This window comes from Propithecus coquereli, unplaced genomic scaffold (assembly GCF_000956105.1).
Source record: "Propithecus coquereli isolate 6110/MARCELLA unplaced genomic scaffold, Pcoq_1.0 Scaffold9, whole genome shotgun sequence".
Taxonomy (NCBI): domain Eukaryota; kingdom Metazoa; phylum Chordata; class Mammalia; order Primates; family Indriidae; genus Propithecus; species Propithecus coquereli.
This window is the reverse complement of record NW_012155284.1, coordinates 2,032,948-2,051,422: the sequence shown is the minus strand read 5'-3', so window position 1 is coordinate 2,051,422 and position 18,475 is coordinate 2,032,948. Positions and strand designations below refer to the sequence as shown.

The 18,475-nt window shown below is 42.4% G+C and overlaps 1 protein-coding gene across 1 annotated transcript in view; it reads left to right on the top strand.

The window, feature by feature from the left end:
• RASGRF2 (Ras protein-specific guanine nucleotide-releasing factor 2) overlaps nucleotides 1–18,475 on the top strand; it is a 213,927-nt gene that overhangs the window by 119,408 nt on the left and 76,044 nt on the right. The window contains exons 14-17 of the mRNA XM_012664540.1: nucleotides 2,140–2,388; nucleotides 3,133–3,521; nucleotides 12,279–12,404; nucleotides 15,165–15,254. Of these exons, the coding sequence (XP_012519994.1) occupies nucleotides 2,140–2,388; nucleotides 3,133–3,521; nucleotides 12,279–12,404; nucleotides 15,165–15,254 (854 nt within the window). The remainder of the gene's footprint in view (nucleotides 1–2,139; nucleotides 2,389–3,132; nucleotides 3,522–12,278; nucleotides 12,405–15,164; nucleotides 15,255–18,475) is intronic.

The following is an 18,475-nucleotide window of genomic DNA, read 5'->3' as shown; positions in this document are numbered from 1 at the left end:
CCTCTGCCTCCCAGAGTGCTAGGATTAGAGGCGTGAGTGACCACGCCCGGCCTCTCCTAGATTTTTAAATGACTGTCGTAAAAAGATGCAGAACTCAAAAGTACAATTTAAATTCAAAATCGTGACACTTAATAGTTGAAAATATTTCTTTAAATGGTATGTAGGCCAAGGCTTTCTTTCTTTGAATAATATTTGACCTCAACTTTCTTAGAAAATAGAGATTTTGGGTAGAAAATGGTGGGAGAAAAAGTGATTCTCTCATTCAGCCATTTTCTGGACAGACTGATGGATTTACAAAAGTTTCTCCAATCTTTTTACAAAAGAAAATTAAGAACCAGAAAAATAAAGTTGGTTGAGGTTCATATGATAAGTAGAAGAAAAAGCCACACTACTTTCATGGATCTCAAAAGATGCACTTGGGTATTTTGAGATCAGTAATGTGACTAAAGCTACCAAGCCACTCAGTTCTCAGCAGGGGTAAGCTCATTTAAAATGCTCTTTCGGGACTGCACATGAAGTACTTCTGCCTGCACCAAGCATACTTTGGGTTGGGAAGTTTCCAAGAGCAAGCTAAGACAGCTATTGATTCCTTTTTATCCAAAAAGAAAATAAATATATAATTTAAAATCCCTCAAAGTTCTGAAAGAGCTAATTAAGGGCACTCACAATAGGCCAGCTGATTGTTAGCAAGCAGTTGGCTCACTGAAAGTTACTGACCCTGTAGCACATCCTTTAATCAAATGATAAAATCCAGGGCTTCATTGATCGTCTGTTCTGAGATGCCGCAGTGAAGGGGAATGAAGGATCTCGAAGGGGAGGAGAAGGCTACCGGCCATGGCAGTGCACTTGGACAGGCTGCCAGTGCAACGGCCTCAGGGTGAGGGCTCAGGAGCAGCCAGATGGGAGATGGTACAGAATGATAAAAGGGGTGTATTGCAGGGCAGCAGCGGCGGGCCCTATTCAGGGGAATATATTTCACCTATTACGTTTTTTAAAATGAAAACATTTTTAATACTGGAGAATATTGAAAACATAATGAAAACATAGCGTGTCACGCAATTTATGGATTTAACGGTATTCAGAAAATGTATAGCCTTAAAACACATTCATAAGCCAAGAAGAATAAAATAAATGGATTAGGCATTCAATTCAAGAAGCTGGAAAAAGAATGAGAAACTAAACTGTAGGAAAATATAGGAAGAAAATAAGAACAAACATTAATAAAATATAGAAAAACAGTATAATTGGTAAATCAAAGAACCAGTTCTAGGGGATAAAATACCCAATCATACAATATATTAGTCAGTTTAATCAAAAAAAAAGGGGGAAAGCACAAATGTACAAAATTAGAAGTGAGAAAAAGAAATAATGATGAATATAGCAGTGCTATCTGTGTCTTTCCTCCCCTGTTGGGGGGAGTATCACCCACTACTTTTTATGCACACTTTTGATATTCTGCTTTTTAAGGGCATAAGCAATGCTTCCCCCTTACCCCCTGACCTAAAAAGAAGGCTTTGGCTTCATTTTCCTAGTCAGACATAACTGAACTGGAGAGAGAAGGAATCCACACAGTGAAGTGAATAATTATTACCTTCTCCGTTATTGATTCAGACCTTCCTAAATTATAATGGCATACTTGATGTTTTCACAACCCTGCCTTGTCGTATGTTATAGGTCATGTCAACATATGTAGTCAGCCCTCTGTCTCCACTGGTTCTGCTTCTGCGGATTGAATCAACTGCAGATCAAAAACATTTGGGGGAAAAACCCCAAAATAGCTATACAACAATGAAAAATAATACAAATTTTAAAATACAGTATAACAACTATTTACATTATATTAGATATTTTAAGCAATGTAGAGATGATTTAAAGTGTACAGAAGGATGTGTATAGGTTATATGCAAGTACTACACCATTCCATATCAGGAACTTGAGGATCTGTGGATTTTGATGTGGAGGGAATTCTGGAACCAATGCCCCGAGGATACGGGGGGGATGACTGTAAATTTCTCCATCTTCTATCACGTGCAGTGGAAAGCCTGCACGTGTGCGTGTGTTTACAAATACTGAAATGCTCCGTGGCTGGGGAGGAAGCCTCCTCCTGGTTTTATCATCATGTTCCTGCTTTGCACATAGGTCTGATGCCCGTCTTCATAAAGACGACACCGACATTTGCTTCAGTAAAACACTCAACTCCTGCAAAGTGCCCCAGATCCGGTATGCCAGCGTGGAGCGCCTCTTGGAGCGACTGACAGACCTGCGCTTTCTTAGTATCGATTTCCTCAACACCTTTCTGCACACCTATCGGATTTTCACGACGGCCACTGTGGTGCTGGGGAAGCTTTCCGACATATACAAGAGGCCTTTCACCTCCATCCCTGTCAGGTATGCCCGGGATTTGCCTGTCGATAAAGTGTAGTCCTCCTGGTTCCTGAGTCACCATGCAGATAAGCAGTCTTGCTCTGCAAAGCGGCTCCTAGGAAGCACTAGCCTGCCCTTGAACTTACCATGCCCCACCAGTAGAAGTGGTAAGCAGAGGTCACAGAGAGTTCCCCAGGGAAGAAGCTGAGAACCCTGAAGTCTCCAAGTGGCCTTTGCTTGTTCTGTGATTATTTGCAATCTAACTCTGTTGCTTTAGGATTTTCTTTCTTTCCTCCCTCCCTACCTCCTTCCCTCCCTTCTTTCCTTCCTTCCTTCCTCCTTCCCTTCCTTCCTTCCTTCCTTCCTTTCTTCCTTCCTTCCTTCCTTCCAGACAACTGTGCTTTTCAAACTTTAATATGCATAAGAAACAGCTGGAGCAGGGATGTGTCTTTTTAAATTGCCTGCTCTGATTCAGTAGGTCTGGAGTGGAGCCTGAGTTCTGAATGTCTAACAAGCTCCCCAGAGATACCAGTGAAGTTGGTCTTTGGGCCACAATTTAATAGCAAGGGATTAGATAATTCCCCAAAAATGTCTGTGCTTCTTTGGCAAGTGCATGGTATACATGTAGCATGTAGATTAAGAAAAAGCCAGCGAGAGAAGCACGATGATATTATGGCCTTTAAATGAAGGGAGCATGTTCTTGAATGACATCTGGGAAATCATTTCACTTGGTTACAATCTGTTAGTAGCTTTTGCTCTTATTTTTAGGTCATTGGAATTGTTTTTTGCTACCAGCCAGAACAACAGAGGTGAACATTTGGCGGATGGAAAATCCCCACGTCTGTGTCGCAAATTCTCTTCCCCACCACCGCTGGCTGTGTCCCGAACATCCTCCCCAGTGAGGGCCAGAAAGCTGTCCTTGACTTCTCCCTTGAACTCAAGGATAGGAGCATTGGACCTGACCACTTCCTCGTCATCTGGCAGTCCCACCACCACCCATAGCCCCGCTGCGTCCCCCCCGCCGCACACTGGTAAAGTACCGTTGGATCTTAGCAGAGGCCTCTCTTCTCCAGAACAAAGCCCGGGATCTGTAGACGAGAATGTAGATAACCCCCGCGTGGATCTGTGTAACAAGCTAAAACGAAGTATTCAAAGAGGTATCATCCAGCACATTTATGTGATTACACCCCACGTTTGCTGGCTGCCTGCTTCCCCACTGTTCCTCCTGAAACTCCAGTCCCCTGTCTTTACAACTTTCCTACTGCCCCTCTACCCCTTGTGGAACAGAGGGCAAGTTTAGTTGTCCTTATGCCACTGTGGTAAAATGCTAACGGTAGCCAGTTGTCTATGGAAGAATAGCATATGGAATGGTATTACTGGGAGGGGCTTGGAATTTGGTTAGGGCTGGTTGGCTAAAGAGCCTAGCATGATGCTTTGCATGGAAAGAGGTTGTGGGCATCCTCATCCATGAGCTCGGGCCTCAGAGCTTTCTCCTCCTCCACTGTTTTCCTCAAGCACCTGTGTGCTTCCAGCCTTTTTCTGTGGAGGATGACCCAGCCTGAAAGCACCATGATGGCTTCTTCAGTTTGGTTACGAGGGCAACACTCTATTTTACAACAGAGGTATATAGAGAGAAATCAACTCAGAGACAGCGTTAATTGCTCATGCCACAGTCAAATGGTTTTTTAAAATGTGGATTAAATCATAGGGTTTCCTGCTTATATTCTCTAATGACTTCGCATTGCACTTAGAATAAAGTACGTTCTCCTTCCCAAGGCCTTCAGATCCTATGGTACTGGACTCCTGTCTTCCTCCCTGGCCCCTGCCCCTGCCAGGCTCCCTCATCTGCTAGGAACAGTCACATTGATTTCCTTTTTGTGTCTCAAAAACAACTCAGTCATTCCTGCCTTGGGGCTTTTGCACTTGCTCTTCCCTTTGCTTGGACAGCCTTTCCCCTTGTAAGCTCCGTGAGACCAGACATCTTGCCTATCTTGTTCACCTCTGTATCCTCAGTGTGTTGGCTAGTGCCTGGCAGGTAGTAAACTTTTGTTAAAGGAATGAATGAAGTAAAACATGCAGTGAACTAATCCAGGGTCCTCTAGCCCTGCAGTCCCCAACCCCCTGGGCAGCGGACCCCATACCAATCTTGGCCTGTTAGAAACCAAAACAGACCGCACAACAGGAAGTGAGCGGTGCGTGAGCAAGCAAACCTTCATCTGTATTTACAGCCACTCGCCATGACTTGAATCACTGCCTGAGCTCCGCCTCCTGTCAGATCAGCGGCAGCATTAGATTCTCAAAGGAGTGAGAACCCTACTGTAAACTGCACATGCAGGAATCTAGGTTGCTCACTCCTTATGAGAATCTAATGGCTGATGATCTGAGGTGGAGCTGAGGCGGTGGTGCTAGTGCTGGGGAGCAGCTGCAAATACAGATTATCATTAGCAGAGAGCTTTGACTGCACAATAAATGTAATGCACTTGAATCATCCCAAAATTGTCCTCCCCACCCACTGCCCCGTCTGTGGAAAAATTGTCTTCCATGAAACCAGTCCCTGGTGCCAAAAAGTTGGGGACCACTGCTCTAGCCCATCACTTTAGCTTCCTCAGCTTCGTACAATGTGGGGGTTAGAGAAGGTGATCCTTGTTGCTTTTAAAATCCAGTGTTCCTGTAATGAAAATAAAAATGGTTTCACAGCCAAATTAGCAAAGAGCTTTTTTGTTAACTGCATAATTGATTTATTTGTTGATTTCATAATAAAAATTGGGCAATAAATCAAAGTGTCCAGATTTCAAGGAGGATCATCCAGATGGAAGAATGTACCCTGCTTTTCTACCCAGTTGAATTTCCTATGTGCTTTCTAGCTCAGATCATTTAAATGAGCTTCCTGATTGAAGTACTTAATGGAATTTTAACTGGAGTGATTGTCATCATCAAAAGTAGCACCCTTTTTAACAAGAAATTCTTTAAATTGACAAGTTAGCAACTAAAGAGGAGGAAAGGGGGAAGATAATTAAAAAGTCATTAGAACAGCAAGCTTCAGCAAAATCATGATGGATTCTTCTTGGGAATAATGAGGTAGTGCACGAGCTGCCAAGTGCATCTGGGGTTCCATCCAGTGCTTGGGAACCTCCACGGAGGGCATGACTCCTGTACTTCCTAGGCACAGCAGCTTGGGAAGTAGAGGAATTTTCCAGAATATGGGAATTTTTTCTCCCTCCTTTATTGGATTGCAGTAAGTAGGAGAGGAGAAATCTGGAGATAAGTCTGGATTCTCATGTTCTTTTTTGTTAGAAGAGCTTTAGGAACAAGCATTTCAGTGTCAGACATCAGTGGCTCTGAGGCTGTGGTTTGATTGCTCCTGGGGCTGGGATAAGGACACGGTAAGTTCCACTCAAGTCGTTGATTGAGTGAGCTCTTCTCCGTGTTGGATACCGTGTGAGCTACAGAGTCTATAATGGTAACTAAGATAGTGTCTTCACCCCTCTCACTGTACTTATGCGGATAATAGAGACACAACATAACTGTAAGGGCAGATGGTACAGGAGGTGTAGATAAGAGAGTTCTGGAAGCTGAAAGGAAGGGGACATCACATCTGCTTGAGCAGAAACAGTAAATGTCTTTGACATGAGCCAAGAAAATAGATATATGGGTTGGAAGCAGAAGAAGGGCAAATGTCTGGGCAAAGGGGTAGTGGTACCCACCAGTGGTTAATGCCATTTCGGAGAGCAGGAGACATCATTGCTTCTCAAGGGACAGGTTTTGTCCTGTTTTGGCACTAGGGGCAGCCCTATAGTGCAGACCCCGTTACTAGCCTTCTTAGGGTTTTCTAGCATTGAGTAAACTTGAAAACAACAACAACTCGCCTAAATAATTTTTTTCTTTCTCCTCCTCCTTCTTCTTACCATCTGAACTATTTTTATGTGTGTAGCTTAGTAGTGTTAAGTACATTCACATTGTTGTACAAGATGTCTCTAGAACTTTTACATCTTGCAAAACTGAAACTTTATACTTATTGAACAACAATATCCCATTTTCTCCTCCCCTAAGCCCCTGGCACCCACCATTCTACTTTCTGTCTCTGTGAGTTTGATTACTTTAAGTACCTCGTATAAGTGAAATCATTCACTATTTGCCCTTTTCTGACTGGCTCATTTCACTTAGCAAAACGTCCTCATGGTTCATCCATGTTGTAGCATGTGATAGGGTTTCCTCCTTTTTTAAGGCTGAATAATATTCCATTGTATGCATATACCAGGTTTTCTTTATCCATTCATCTCTCGATGACTATTTTGGTTGCTTCCACCTCTTAGCTATTGTGAATAATGCTACAATGAACATGGGTGTGCAAATATCTCTTTGGGATCTTGTTTTCAATTCTTTTGGATATATCATATATACCCAGAAGTAGGATTGCTGAGTCATGTGGTAATTTTACTTTTAATTTTTTGAGGAAACTCCATACTGTTTTCCATAGTGGCTTTGCCCTTTTGCATTCCCACCAACAATGCACAAGGATTCCCCATGCTCACCAACACTTGTTATTTTCCGGGATTTTCTTTTATAGTGGCCATTCTAGTGGGGGTGAGATGAGAATCTTTCTTCTTTTTTTGTAATTTCTCAGAGACTGCATTTTATATTGGCTAAGGCCTAGTAGTATGGATATTGGTTTTTTTCCTTTAATAGAAAAAGCAAAAGCAAAGTCTATTCCTTTCTTCAATATAGTCTAAACACATGTCATAGTTCTAGAGGTCCCCAGTCCAGCTGCCCATGGTCGGTCATGATTAAGTATTAGCACAAGGAATGTTCCACTTGGGTCACCAAATTCCCTAGTTTTGGTCTTCAAAGCCCAAACCCAGTGATGGTCTAATGCCATGGCACGAAATCTGCTTGCGATGGAGTAAAATCATTAGTTTTTTCTCTGGGGCAATAAACTGGAAGACAGTTAGACTTGGGGTGTCTCAGTTTGTTTTGTGCCATTGTAACAGAATATCTGAGACTGGGTAATTTATAATGAACAGAAATCTATTTCTCACAGTTCTGGAGGCTGGGAAGTCTAAGACCAAAGTGTTGATGTCTAGTGAGGGCCTACCTGCTGCTTTATAACATGGTGGAAGGCATCCCATGAGTGAGAGAGAAAGAGAGGGAAAGATAGAGAAAGAGTGAGAGGGAAGGGGCTGAACTCATCCTTTTATAAGGAGCCCACTCCCAGGATAACAGCGTTAATCCATTCATGTGGGTGGGCAGAGCCCTCATCATCTAATTGCCTCTTAGAGGTCCCACCTCTCAACACTGTTGCATTAGGATTAAGTTTTCAACACATGAAATTTGGGGTACACATCCAAACCATAGCATTCCCACTCCTGGTTCCCCAAATTCATGTCCTTCTCACATGTAAAATACATTTACTTCATCCCAGTAGCCCCAAAAGTCTTAACCTGTTCCAGCAATAATTGAAAAGTCCAAAGTCCAGAGTCTTATCTGAATCAGATGTGAGTGTGACTCAAGGCACAGTCACCCTCAGGAGAATTCCCCTGCAGCTGTGAGCTTATAAAGTTAAAACACATTATCTACTGTCAAAAAACAATGGTAGGACACGCATAGGATAGACATTCCCATTGAGACAGGCAGAAATAGGCAAGAAGAAAGGAGTAACAGGCCCCAAGTAAGTCTAAAACCCAATAGGGCAGACAAAATTAAGTCTTAAGATCCAGAATAATCTTTTCACTCCATCTGCTGCCTCCTGGGCACACTGGGTTGGGGTTGGGCTCCCAAAACCTCAGGCAGCACTGCCCCCATGGCTTTGCTGGGCTCAGCTCACACACCAGCTCTCATGGATTGGGGTCTCTTGCCTGCAGCCCTCTCAGACTGGTTTTGCATGCTCATAGTTCTCGGATCTCTGCAATGACTTCACTCCCATGGCTCCACTAGACATTGCCCCAGTGAGGACTTTCTTCGGTGGCTCTGCTCCAAGACAAGTCTCTGCCTGGGCCTCCAGGCTACCTGTGAGATCCTTTGAAATCCACAGTTTGTGCACTCCGAGGACCTGCAGAATTAGCACCACGTGGATGCCACCAGGAGTTAATGTCCTCTGGAGCGATGCTCTCTGGAGCGATGGCCTGAGCGGCACCTGGGTTTGCCTGAGCCACAGCTGGGGTGGCTGAGGAGCACTGCACAGAAACATGGTGAGCAGAGGATAAGGCAGCCCTGGGCAGTGAATGCTGAGGTCCCTTGGGCTCTTTTCTGGAAACCTTTTCCTCAAGGTCCCTAGCTTGCCTCAAAGATCTCTGAAATGCCTTCGGAGTCATTCTCCCATTGTCTTAATGAATAGCACCTGCCTCTCTTCTCTCTATACTAATCTCTTTCATGCTAATCTCTTTAGCAAACGGTCACTTTGCTCTCCTAAAGATGCCGTTTTACTCTTGACATGGCCAGTCTATGGTTTTTCTAAATCTCTCACTTTGCCTCCCCTTTAATTATCAATTCCACCTTTAAATCCTTTCTTGCCTCTTGCATTTGACTACATGCAGTTAAAGGTAGCCATGCAGCTCCTTCAATATTTTGCTTAGAAATTTCTTCTGCCAGATATCCTAGTTCATTGCTGTTAAGTTCTCTGCCTTCCATAAAGCCCCTGGACATGGACACAATTCACCCAAGTTCTCTGCTACTTTATAACAAGGATGGCTGGCCTTTACTCCAGTTTCCGATACCTTGTTCCTCATTTCCATCTGAGACCTGATCAGAATTGTCTTTATCGCCCATATTTCTACCAGCATTCTGAACATGATCACTTATGTAATCTCTAAGAAGATGCAGACCTTCCCTACAGATACTCTCTTCTTCTGAGCCCTCACCAGATTCTCTAAACTCTCCACTGGTGGCGATACAGACTCTCTCTAGCCTGCTTCTCCAGACACTGCTCACTTTCACCGTGACCCCATCCCTCAGTCCTGCCATTCATAGCCACTTCTTTGCATCTTTATTTCTTTTTTCGCTTTCTATAGCCATCCTCTAATTTCTTTTTAATGCATTTATTTTCCATATTATACTTAAAAATTTTAATGTGGTAGTTCAAAGACACACAGAGTACCACTGGATTAAAAATAAAACAGATAAGGAAATCAAGCAATGGGGGAAAAAAAGAAGGGAAACAGTTATGTGAGGCCTGGGGTATAGTTAGTGAACAAATGAATACTGTGCGGTGCTCTGCAGCTGTGGTCCCCAACCCCCGGGCGACGGACCAGTATCGGTCTGTGTACTGTTAGGAACCGGGCCACAGAGCAGGAGGTGAGCAGTGGCGAGCGAACAAAGCCTCATCTGTATTTATAGCTGCTCCTCATCTTTTCCTCCCACCCCCACATTTTACTTCAGTGTCTGTCTGAAAGTTCAGTTTGCGCACACACACACTCACACACACACACTTCTCTTGTAGGGGCCAAGAGTGCCTCTGTATTAACTCTGCTGTCTAGTCTTCACAAAGAAAAGGGAGATGCTGATCTTTTAATTTGAAAGATGTTTGCATGTTCTCCCCATAATGTTAATGCTTAAACAGTTGGCAAACTTGAATGAGAATCCTATGCCAAGAGTTTATACATTTTCTGCTTTTCACTTAGGATACAACCCCACACAATCTCATTGCACGATATCAGTTTTGCCTCTTAGGTCCTTGCTGACATCACGGGTCTCCCTCGCTGCTCTCCAGCTGGATGTTTCAGGGCATGCACTTTGAAAAATACTAGTGACCTTTGTCCAGTTTTATTGTCATTGCAATGACATTGCCAGCTTTGCAATATTTTCTGGCAAGAGAACTTTAAATGATGTGAAGGGAAAGAAGAGAAATAGGAAATAAACCTCAAAATGAGCGAGGCAATGAATTTCTTAGGGAAAAAAGGAATGCAATTTAATTTTTGTCCAACCCAATCTCCAAGTCTGTTTCAGGCCCACCCAACATTCGCTAGTGACCTTTTTTCTTATTACCAGGCAGTTCCTATCTTTTTCCACCCCACGTGCTTCTGAAAAACACAAATATCACCATGACTCAGATATCCAGATTCCACCCAGTGATGGGGTCTCAACAAAAGTCAAAGCAACGGCAGGCAAGGAAGGAGAGCCAAAGGGGCCACGGCTGTGCAGCTTAGCCGCCTAAGTGTTGCTGCACGGCCCACAGCGCTGGTGTCTGTTTCTGTGTTCTTAGTTTGAAAATTGCCTGCCTGTGGGCTGAAAGTGCTCCCAGTTTTAGCATTTGTTTTGAGCCCGCATCTGCCCACTCGTCCTGCAGGCAAAGCTGTCTGCACGGAGCTTGATAGAAAGTGAACATGCCAGAAGGAAATGCTTCCCCTCCCTGCCACTCCACCGTGCTGGCATGGTTTCTTCTCTTGAGGTGCCTGCTAGCTTACAGCATCATTCTTCGCCTTCCTGTTCTTTCAGGACTTTCGGGTCCTGTCCAGCTCTCCCTGGGAGCTTTTTTGGGTTCAGTGTAATCGCTGACTAACAAATTTCTCATTTTCCTCAGATGACTGAATGGTTGAATCAGACCAAGGACCCGTATTTGATATTCTGCTTGTTCTTACAGAGCAGATGCCTTCCATTACTGAATTTTGGAGTTATTTAGAAAATAATAAAACTAACAGCTAAGCACTGATTTTTTTTTTGTCTGCATCTTGCATCATCGCCGGTTTTACTGTAATTATGTCATTCAGGGAAAGATTCTAACCATTTCCCTTCACTGGCCCCTTTGTGTTTCAGAAGAGCAAAATTGTCATATTTCTAAGGGAGTAAATCACATGCAAGTGTAAAAATGGCTTTATATGAAGTCATTAGAGATTTTGTAAAGTTTGAGTGAAATCTTGAATGAAATGGCAAAGGGAAGTAGTTCTGCTGACAGGATTAATGTAAAATTAGTAGTGGTGACTCTAAGTTTTTATGAGTGGAAGTTAATGAAAAGCCCAAGGAAAAAGAAATGGAAGGATTACTGGAAATTTATTAAATTTTTGTAATATTTTTTTCTCGAAAGAACATACACTTAGTTGTATTTTACCTGCTTAATAAGTCAGTGGGAGGGGTATAGAAGCGTCATTAGTAATAGCCTAAGTGTGACCCTAGAATGATGTATCTTTTATTCTCGGGCTAGCTGCAGCAAAGAGGCTCAAATGATCTTAAACCTTCCAGCAGTTCACTTTTAAAATTTCGACTTCCTTCCTGCTGATCTGTAGCTCTAGCCAAGAGATACCCAGTAGAATTTTCTGGGAGCATGGAAATGCTGTATATCCGTGCTGTGCAGTGCTGTAACCACTAGCCATATTGGCTACTGAGCACTGAAAATGTGGCTAGTACAAGTGGGGAGCTGAAGTATTATTTTAACTTGAGTTAAAATAAATTTACATAGCCACATTTGGTTAGTGCTGCTGTTTTGGACAATGCAGCTCTAGATTCCTAGGAGCCCCCAGAGCTTCCTGGGGTGGGGGTGGGGTGGGGGCTACATTGATAGAAAGTCAAACTTTAGTTGGCTTAAGGGAACAACCCAGGCAAAGAACTAGTGAAGTCCCGATTTTTATTCCAATTGGGTTTGTAATCTGAAAAAGTTCCTCTTTCCCCATTCCAAGAAAGCAAAAACATCCTGAAGGGTGGGGGATCCACTGCATACCCTCTGTATTTTTTTAACATCTGCTGTTGCATTGGACAGAAGGGGCCAGCCAGGCTCAGCCAGAGTGAGCAAGCAAGACAGGGTTAGAGAAGATCCGTATATTGATTTAGTGTGGTTGGCACTTGACTTTATGTTCAAGCCCTTTAAATTATGTAGACTGATGTGAAATGCTTATTACCTGCAATGAACTTTTGTGTTTCCATGCATGATACTGACAAGAAGCCCTTGAATTCATGGCCTGGTTGTTAAAATTCATGATGTTTTCAAGCAGCAGTCCTAGAGTCTGTACCAGGTGAGCGAGCAGGAGCGGAAAGCTCCCCCGCAGCGGACGGCCCGGAACTTTCACCTTGCAGATCCCCCTCCACGCCCCGGCACCTCCGCTACCGCCAGCCTGGAGGTGAGAGCTCACGGAGGGACATAGAAATGCAGAAGTGAAAAGTGACCTCTAGTTTCTCAAACTTTCCCTTGCCTTACTGTTTCATTGCCAAAATATTTTTAGTCTCAGTTATGAAAATGAATTGGAAGCAAATACAGTCGGCCCTCTGTATCCGTGAGTTCCGCATCTGTGGTTCCGTATCTTTGGATCCAACCAACCACCCATCAAAAATATTCGGGAGGAAATAAGCATCCGTACTGATGTGTACAGACTTTCCCCTCCTTATCATTATTCCCTAAATGATATAGTATAATGACTATTTACATAGCATTTACATTTTATTAGTTATTATAAGTAATCCACGGGTAATTTAAAGTATACAGGAGGATGTGTGTAGGTTATATGCAAATACTACACTATTTTAGATCAGGGACTTAAGCATCCATGGAGTTTGGTATCCAAGAGAGTTCCCGGAACCAATACCCTGTGGATACCAAGGGGCGACTGTGTTGCTACTGTAGCACCAAGTAGTGGACAAATAAACAGTTAGAGAATATGTCATCAGTCGAACTAGCATTTGTTCCATCTCATTATTACATTGCATTTTGTGTGGAGTAATGTGTCTTTAGATGATGGCTAGTGGAAGACTCTCAGTGCTAGTTTTACCGAACTGTTCCTAGACTCTGATACTGTACCATGAGTCCCAGTGCGGTCTATAGACATAGAGTCATCTGGGACACCACGATTTGAGGGGGCAGTCTTATTAAAACACAAGGTCCATTTGCATGGGACTCCAGTCATTATTATTGCTAGTGGCAGAAACTGGCGTATGTTTTTTCTCATATAGTCATGAAAATTGTAAAGCATTACCCTGTGGTTTGTTCTGGAACACAACAAATGTCCTCTTATTGGAGGAAAAGCAGAGGAAAATGCAGAAATCTTTTGAAAATCTCCCCATTTTCCCCACTGCTCAAATAAATATATTAAAATAACAGTTGTTTTGAAATGTTTGCTTTTTTCTTCTCAAACCAATTATTTCCAATTAGAACAGAAAATTATACAATTATGAAACTAGAGTCCCTCCAAGTAAAATGTAAAGGTGTTTTTGACTCTTATACTCATGCTGCAAGTGAGATATTTTAGCAGAAGATAAAGCGCATGGCTCCAAATGGTCATTTGTGGCCTTAGCCGCTCGGTGGAAGCAGTTGTCATTGCCATCAGATCTAAGAGCGACTCAGAGGGTCAGGGTCAGGCTGTTGTCAGAGTTGCCTTGATGGATATTAGCCCTGGGAGCTTTTAGGCTCCTGGTCAATTATGGGTCACCCCGACATTTGGGTGTTTCTGGCAAATTAAAGTGTTAAGCTGGACTCTCCTGGCTTGTCATATGACAAATCCAGGTCTTGGCAACTTCCGTGACCACTGCTACTAGGACAGATCCCCATGAGTTCATTGTAACCTGGAAGAGTTTGGAAGTGAGACTCTACCATGGCAAGTGCTACATGCTATTCACCTTGTTACTATTATTAGAGCTCTACTTTATATTCTCTTTTCATATATTTATATTCACAGATAAAATTTTTAATTATTATTAAGGATTATTTGGAAATCCAAATCCTGTTTGTGGATTGACTAAGTCCTTTGTTTCTTCCCCGATACGACTAAATCATAGAGCCATAGAAACATACGAAGGAGGCTGAAATCTGTGATAATATGGAGAATCTAAATGAGGGCAGTATCACGTGTTTTCTCCCTGTCTAGCTGAAATTTTGCCTGTTCTTCTGTCTGCCTGCCGCCTTGTTCTGAAAATGTTATAAGGTTACTGCAGAAAAAGAAGATAGAGCTATTTTATGCTTTCATGGGCACATTAAAGCCACTCTTTGCTTTCTCCCTTATTTATTTTTTATTCGAAGCATGACTGTATAACTTTAGGGGCAAACTAATAAAAACCCCTCTGGTCAGAATCACAGTGAACTGTTTTCACTAAAAGCCTGAGTGAGGAAAGCCAACATCGCCAAATACCATGTGTAAAGTACAGCCCGAGAGAGAGAGGGACTGCCAGGTTCTCAGTGCATCCTTTCAACTTTAGAAGGGCCACACTTAACCCCTCCCCACTTTTAAAGGTGCTTTGAGAAGGAAATTCTATTGGTAACATGATGTAGTATCTTTTAAAAAAATATTTTTTTATATTGAAATATAGTTCACATAAAATTCAGCCTTTTAAAGTGTAGAGTTCTGTGGTTTTAATGTACTCACAAGGTCAGGCAGCCGTAACCACTATTTAATTCCAGAACATTTTCATCACCTGAAAAGAAATCCTGTACCCAACAGCAGTCTCTCCCCATCCCTATCTTCCCACAGCCCTGGCAACCACTCATCTACTTTCTGTCTCTGTAGATTCCTACTCTGGACATTTCATATACAATTGTGACCTTTTGTGATCGGCTTCTTTCACTTAGCATAATGTTTTCCAGGTTTATCCAGCTTATAGCATGTTTTTGTTTGTCTGTTCATCAGTTGATGGACATTTGGTTGTGTCTACTTTTTACCTGCTAGGAATACTCATGTACACGTTTTTGTGCAGATGTCTGTATTCATTTCTCTTGGTTACACACTCAAAGTGGGATTGCTGATGTGCAATCTTGTTATTTGCCTGTTAACAGGGACGATACAGGGCATTTAGCCCAATCCTTCATCCAGCGCTGGAATAAAAATGAGAATTTTCATTACAGAATATTATCCATTTGCTTCACCTTTCTATGTCGTTTCTTTTTAAATAACCAGGACAGACGGCTGACAATGCCCACTGCTCTGTTTCACCGGCTTCCGCTTTTGCAATTGCCACAGCTGCAGCAGGACATGGGAGTCCACCAGGTGAGTGGGGGAGCAGCTAAGCACAGATACGTGACAATGTATGTGAAATTGGTGGCCCTTGACTGCTGGTGTCTTGATGATATATTCACTGGGTGTCTTGTTAAGGATGCGGATTCCAAGCTCCTATTCTGAGTCAATATTTCTGGGGAGACACTGTCTTTTAAATAAGCATCTTCAGAAATCCTGTCATTTGCGACAACGTGGATGAACCTGGAAGACATGTTATGTGAAATAAGCCAGACACAGAGAGACAAATACTGCAGGATCTCACTTATATGTGGACTCTAAAAAGTCAAACTCAAGGAAGTAGAGCATAGAACGGTGGTTACCAGAGGCTAGTGGGGAGGGAGGGAAATGGGGAGATGTTGGTCAAAGGATACAAAATTTCAGTTGGGAGGAATAAGTTCTGAAGATCTAAGTACAGCCTGGTGACTATGGTTAAAAATAATGTACTGCATACTTGGAAATTGCCAAGAAAATAGATTTTCAAATATTCTCACCACAAAAACTGAATAAGTGTGTGAGGTGATAGGTGTTATTTAGTTTGATTTAATCATTCCTCAATGTATAGATACATCAGAACATCATGTTGTACCCTGGAAATATAGACAATAAAAAAATCAATGAAATAAATAATTCAATAAGCACCTTCAGATGAATTTCACCGAAGGTCTGTGTGTCACGCTTCTGAGAAATTCTGCATCAGAGAAGGATATGTTATTTCTCTCACATTGTTTTACGGAGTGATTCAACCTTTTTAGCTGAATTACTGAGAACATGTTTCCATTTTAATTGAGTACAATGCTAAAAGCATATACAAGGTGGGAGGGAAGCTTGTGGAGTGGGGGAAGGAAGGAGAGGAACCATTGCTTTAGCTGACTCATAATTCATTTCCAGTAGCTCCATGATTCTTTCTGAGTTGCTGTCAGTTAATTTTCAGGGTAAAGAAGAAGTACTTAAAATAAAAACACAGTATTTTAATAGATGAAAACTATATTCGTTATTTCTTTCCTTTTCTCTCACGTGCAAGGAGGACATTATGTTAAAATAAATCTGTAAGTGGTTAAAATAGCGTTGTTGCTGTCTTCACCTAAACTAAATCTATGAGTTCCAGTCATCATGATTTGTAGCACCATGAGAGATGGTGTATTTTGTTAGCTAGTCATTTTTTACAAAGGAGTCCTTTTCCAAAGCCTACGAACCTATATTCACAATATTAACTAGTAGGTATCATCTGTATGATTTTTTTCTAAATTGAAAAACACAGAGATATGTTCTATAATGAACATGAACTACCACAGTAATTTATATATTATATAGTATAATATATATTATCTTATATGTCCCATCTACATAAAAATTTTGCATATTGACCTCATTCTACTTCTTCAACATTTTTTGCCATACATACTTTATTGGATGTGGTCAGGCAAATCGGGTGTTCTTTGCCCAAATATTCCTAAACCCTTCCCTCAAAAGTCCCATCAGCATAACTCAAAATAGCCTATAATGCTCATAATATTGGTGTTTTGTCAATCCAGTTGACTTCTATTGTTGATTACATAATATAATAATGAACATTTTTGAGGAGAAATAAGGGAGTCTTTGCTATGCTCTCGGCAGGGTTAGTTGGCAATTGTGATTTGCTAACATCTCCTGTCTTCCATTCTCGCAAGCTAGTCTGTCTTTGGAAAAAGTGAAGTACAAGAGCATCACACATTTCCTAATTTAAGTGTGGTTTTTGAGGGGAAATACTTTGGGATTCATTTAAGACAAGCCCTTTTCCCATTTGTTGGAGGCTGGGTAAGGGAAGATCTGTTTTTTCACCTGAGGTTGTGGTGGAGATTGAACCATTCTAGTGCACTTTATGAAATAAATGTCTTTCTGACTTTGGCTTGTCCATGCACATTGGGCCAGAAGGAAAAAGTAGCCAAAAGAACCAAGTCTTTCTCATTTTTCTGAATGCCCGCTGCTTCTGCTGCCTTTCTTTCTACTTCTTCCCTGCAGCTGAAATGGCCCTAGGAGGAAAGCTGTCTTCAGCGAGCCAGTCTCTGGCTATGCTTCGTGGACTTGCTGATGGCCCAAAGCCAGTGTTGCTAGGTGCAGGGTAGCCTGAATCCTGGATGATCAGACTGCTCTTTTACTATGTTATGGTACCTGGTGTGCAGTCTGGAGCCACATGATTTGATTTTAGAAGTAAAGGCTATAAGGGATTGGATTGGACAGTGCTATAAAGGCAGCAAGTTGCCCATGGGTCAGTTTCAGTGGCTAGTGGCAGTAACAAGGGGAGCCTCTTTGGGAGTGGAGCCTAGTGCATTCCTGGGGCTCAGCCACTCAGTGGAACTGGCCCCGTAGGGGCTTCCACCTGCTTGGGAGAACTGGGCAGAGAGCAGAAGGCTCCTAAATAAACCTTGTTGACTCAGAGCAGAAACAGGGAAGTGTGAGGAAGATGATCTGGATTCGCTGGCTGGCCAGGGAGAGCATGATGCTGCCCAGGGAAGGGCTAGACCCAGCTGCTGGACAGGTGTTCAAAGGGAGTGCTAGATAAGAGTTAACTCTCAAAACAGACTTTGTGTCTTTTCTATGAATTGGGAATTGCCAACCTGAATGCACCCTAGAACCTGATGAGTTAGGAAGGCAAGCAGGAGGGAATGTTGTTAGACAAGTAAACACCTCATACTTTCATCAGTCTCTGCAGGCTTCCTGTCTGCTTGTTTGGCTGCAGCATGAGCATACCTGGAAGTGTAACTCTGCTGTATTCTGGCCCAACACAGGAAGGGGGACCTCCTGGCCAAGCCATGTGGTCTGCGGAGTGGGTTTCCATGTTTCAGGTTCCTCTGCAGTTTCCCTCCTGCTTTGGTCCTCTCCCAGCCCTACCCCCAAGCCCCATCGCCATCAAAATACACAGGAATCTGGCAACTCTGGGTTATAACTGTCAATTAATGATGATGTTTCTGTGAATGCTTCCAATGTTACTTCTCCCTTTGTATATAGTGTTTTTCTGGCAAAGGCAGGCAACACAGGAATGTATCTTTTCACATAAGTGTTATGATCCCTTGTGTTTCCTGATTAATTTCAACTTCCTACACACACTTTCTAACCTTGCCTTATTTTTTTTCCTCAACACTTATCACTGTTTGATATACTGTATGTTTTACTAATTTGTCTTGCTTATTTTCCATTTCTCCAATAGAATATAAGATCCATGAGGGTGGGGATTT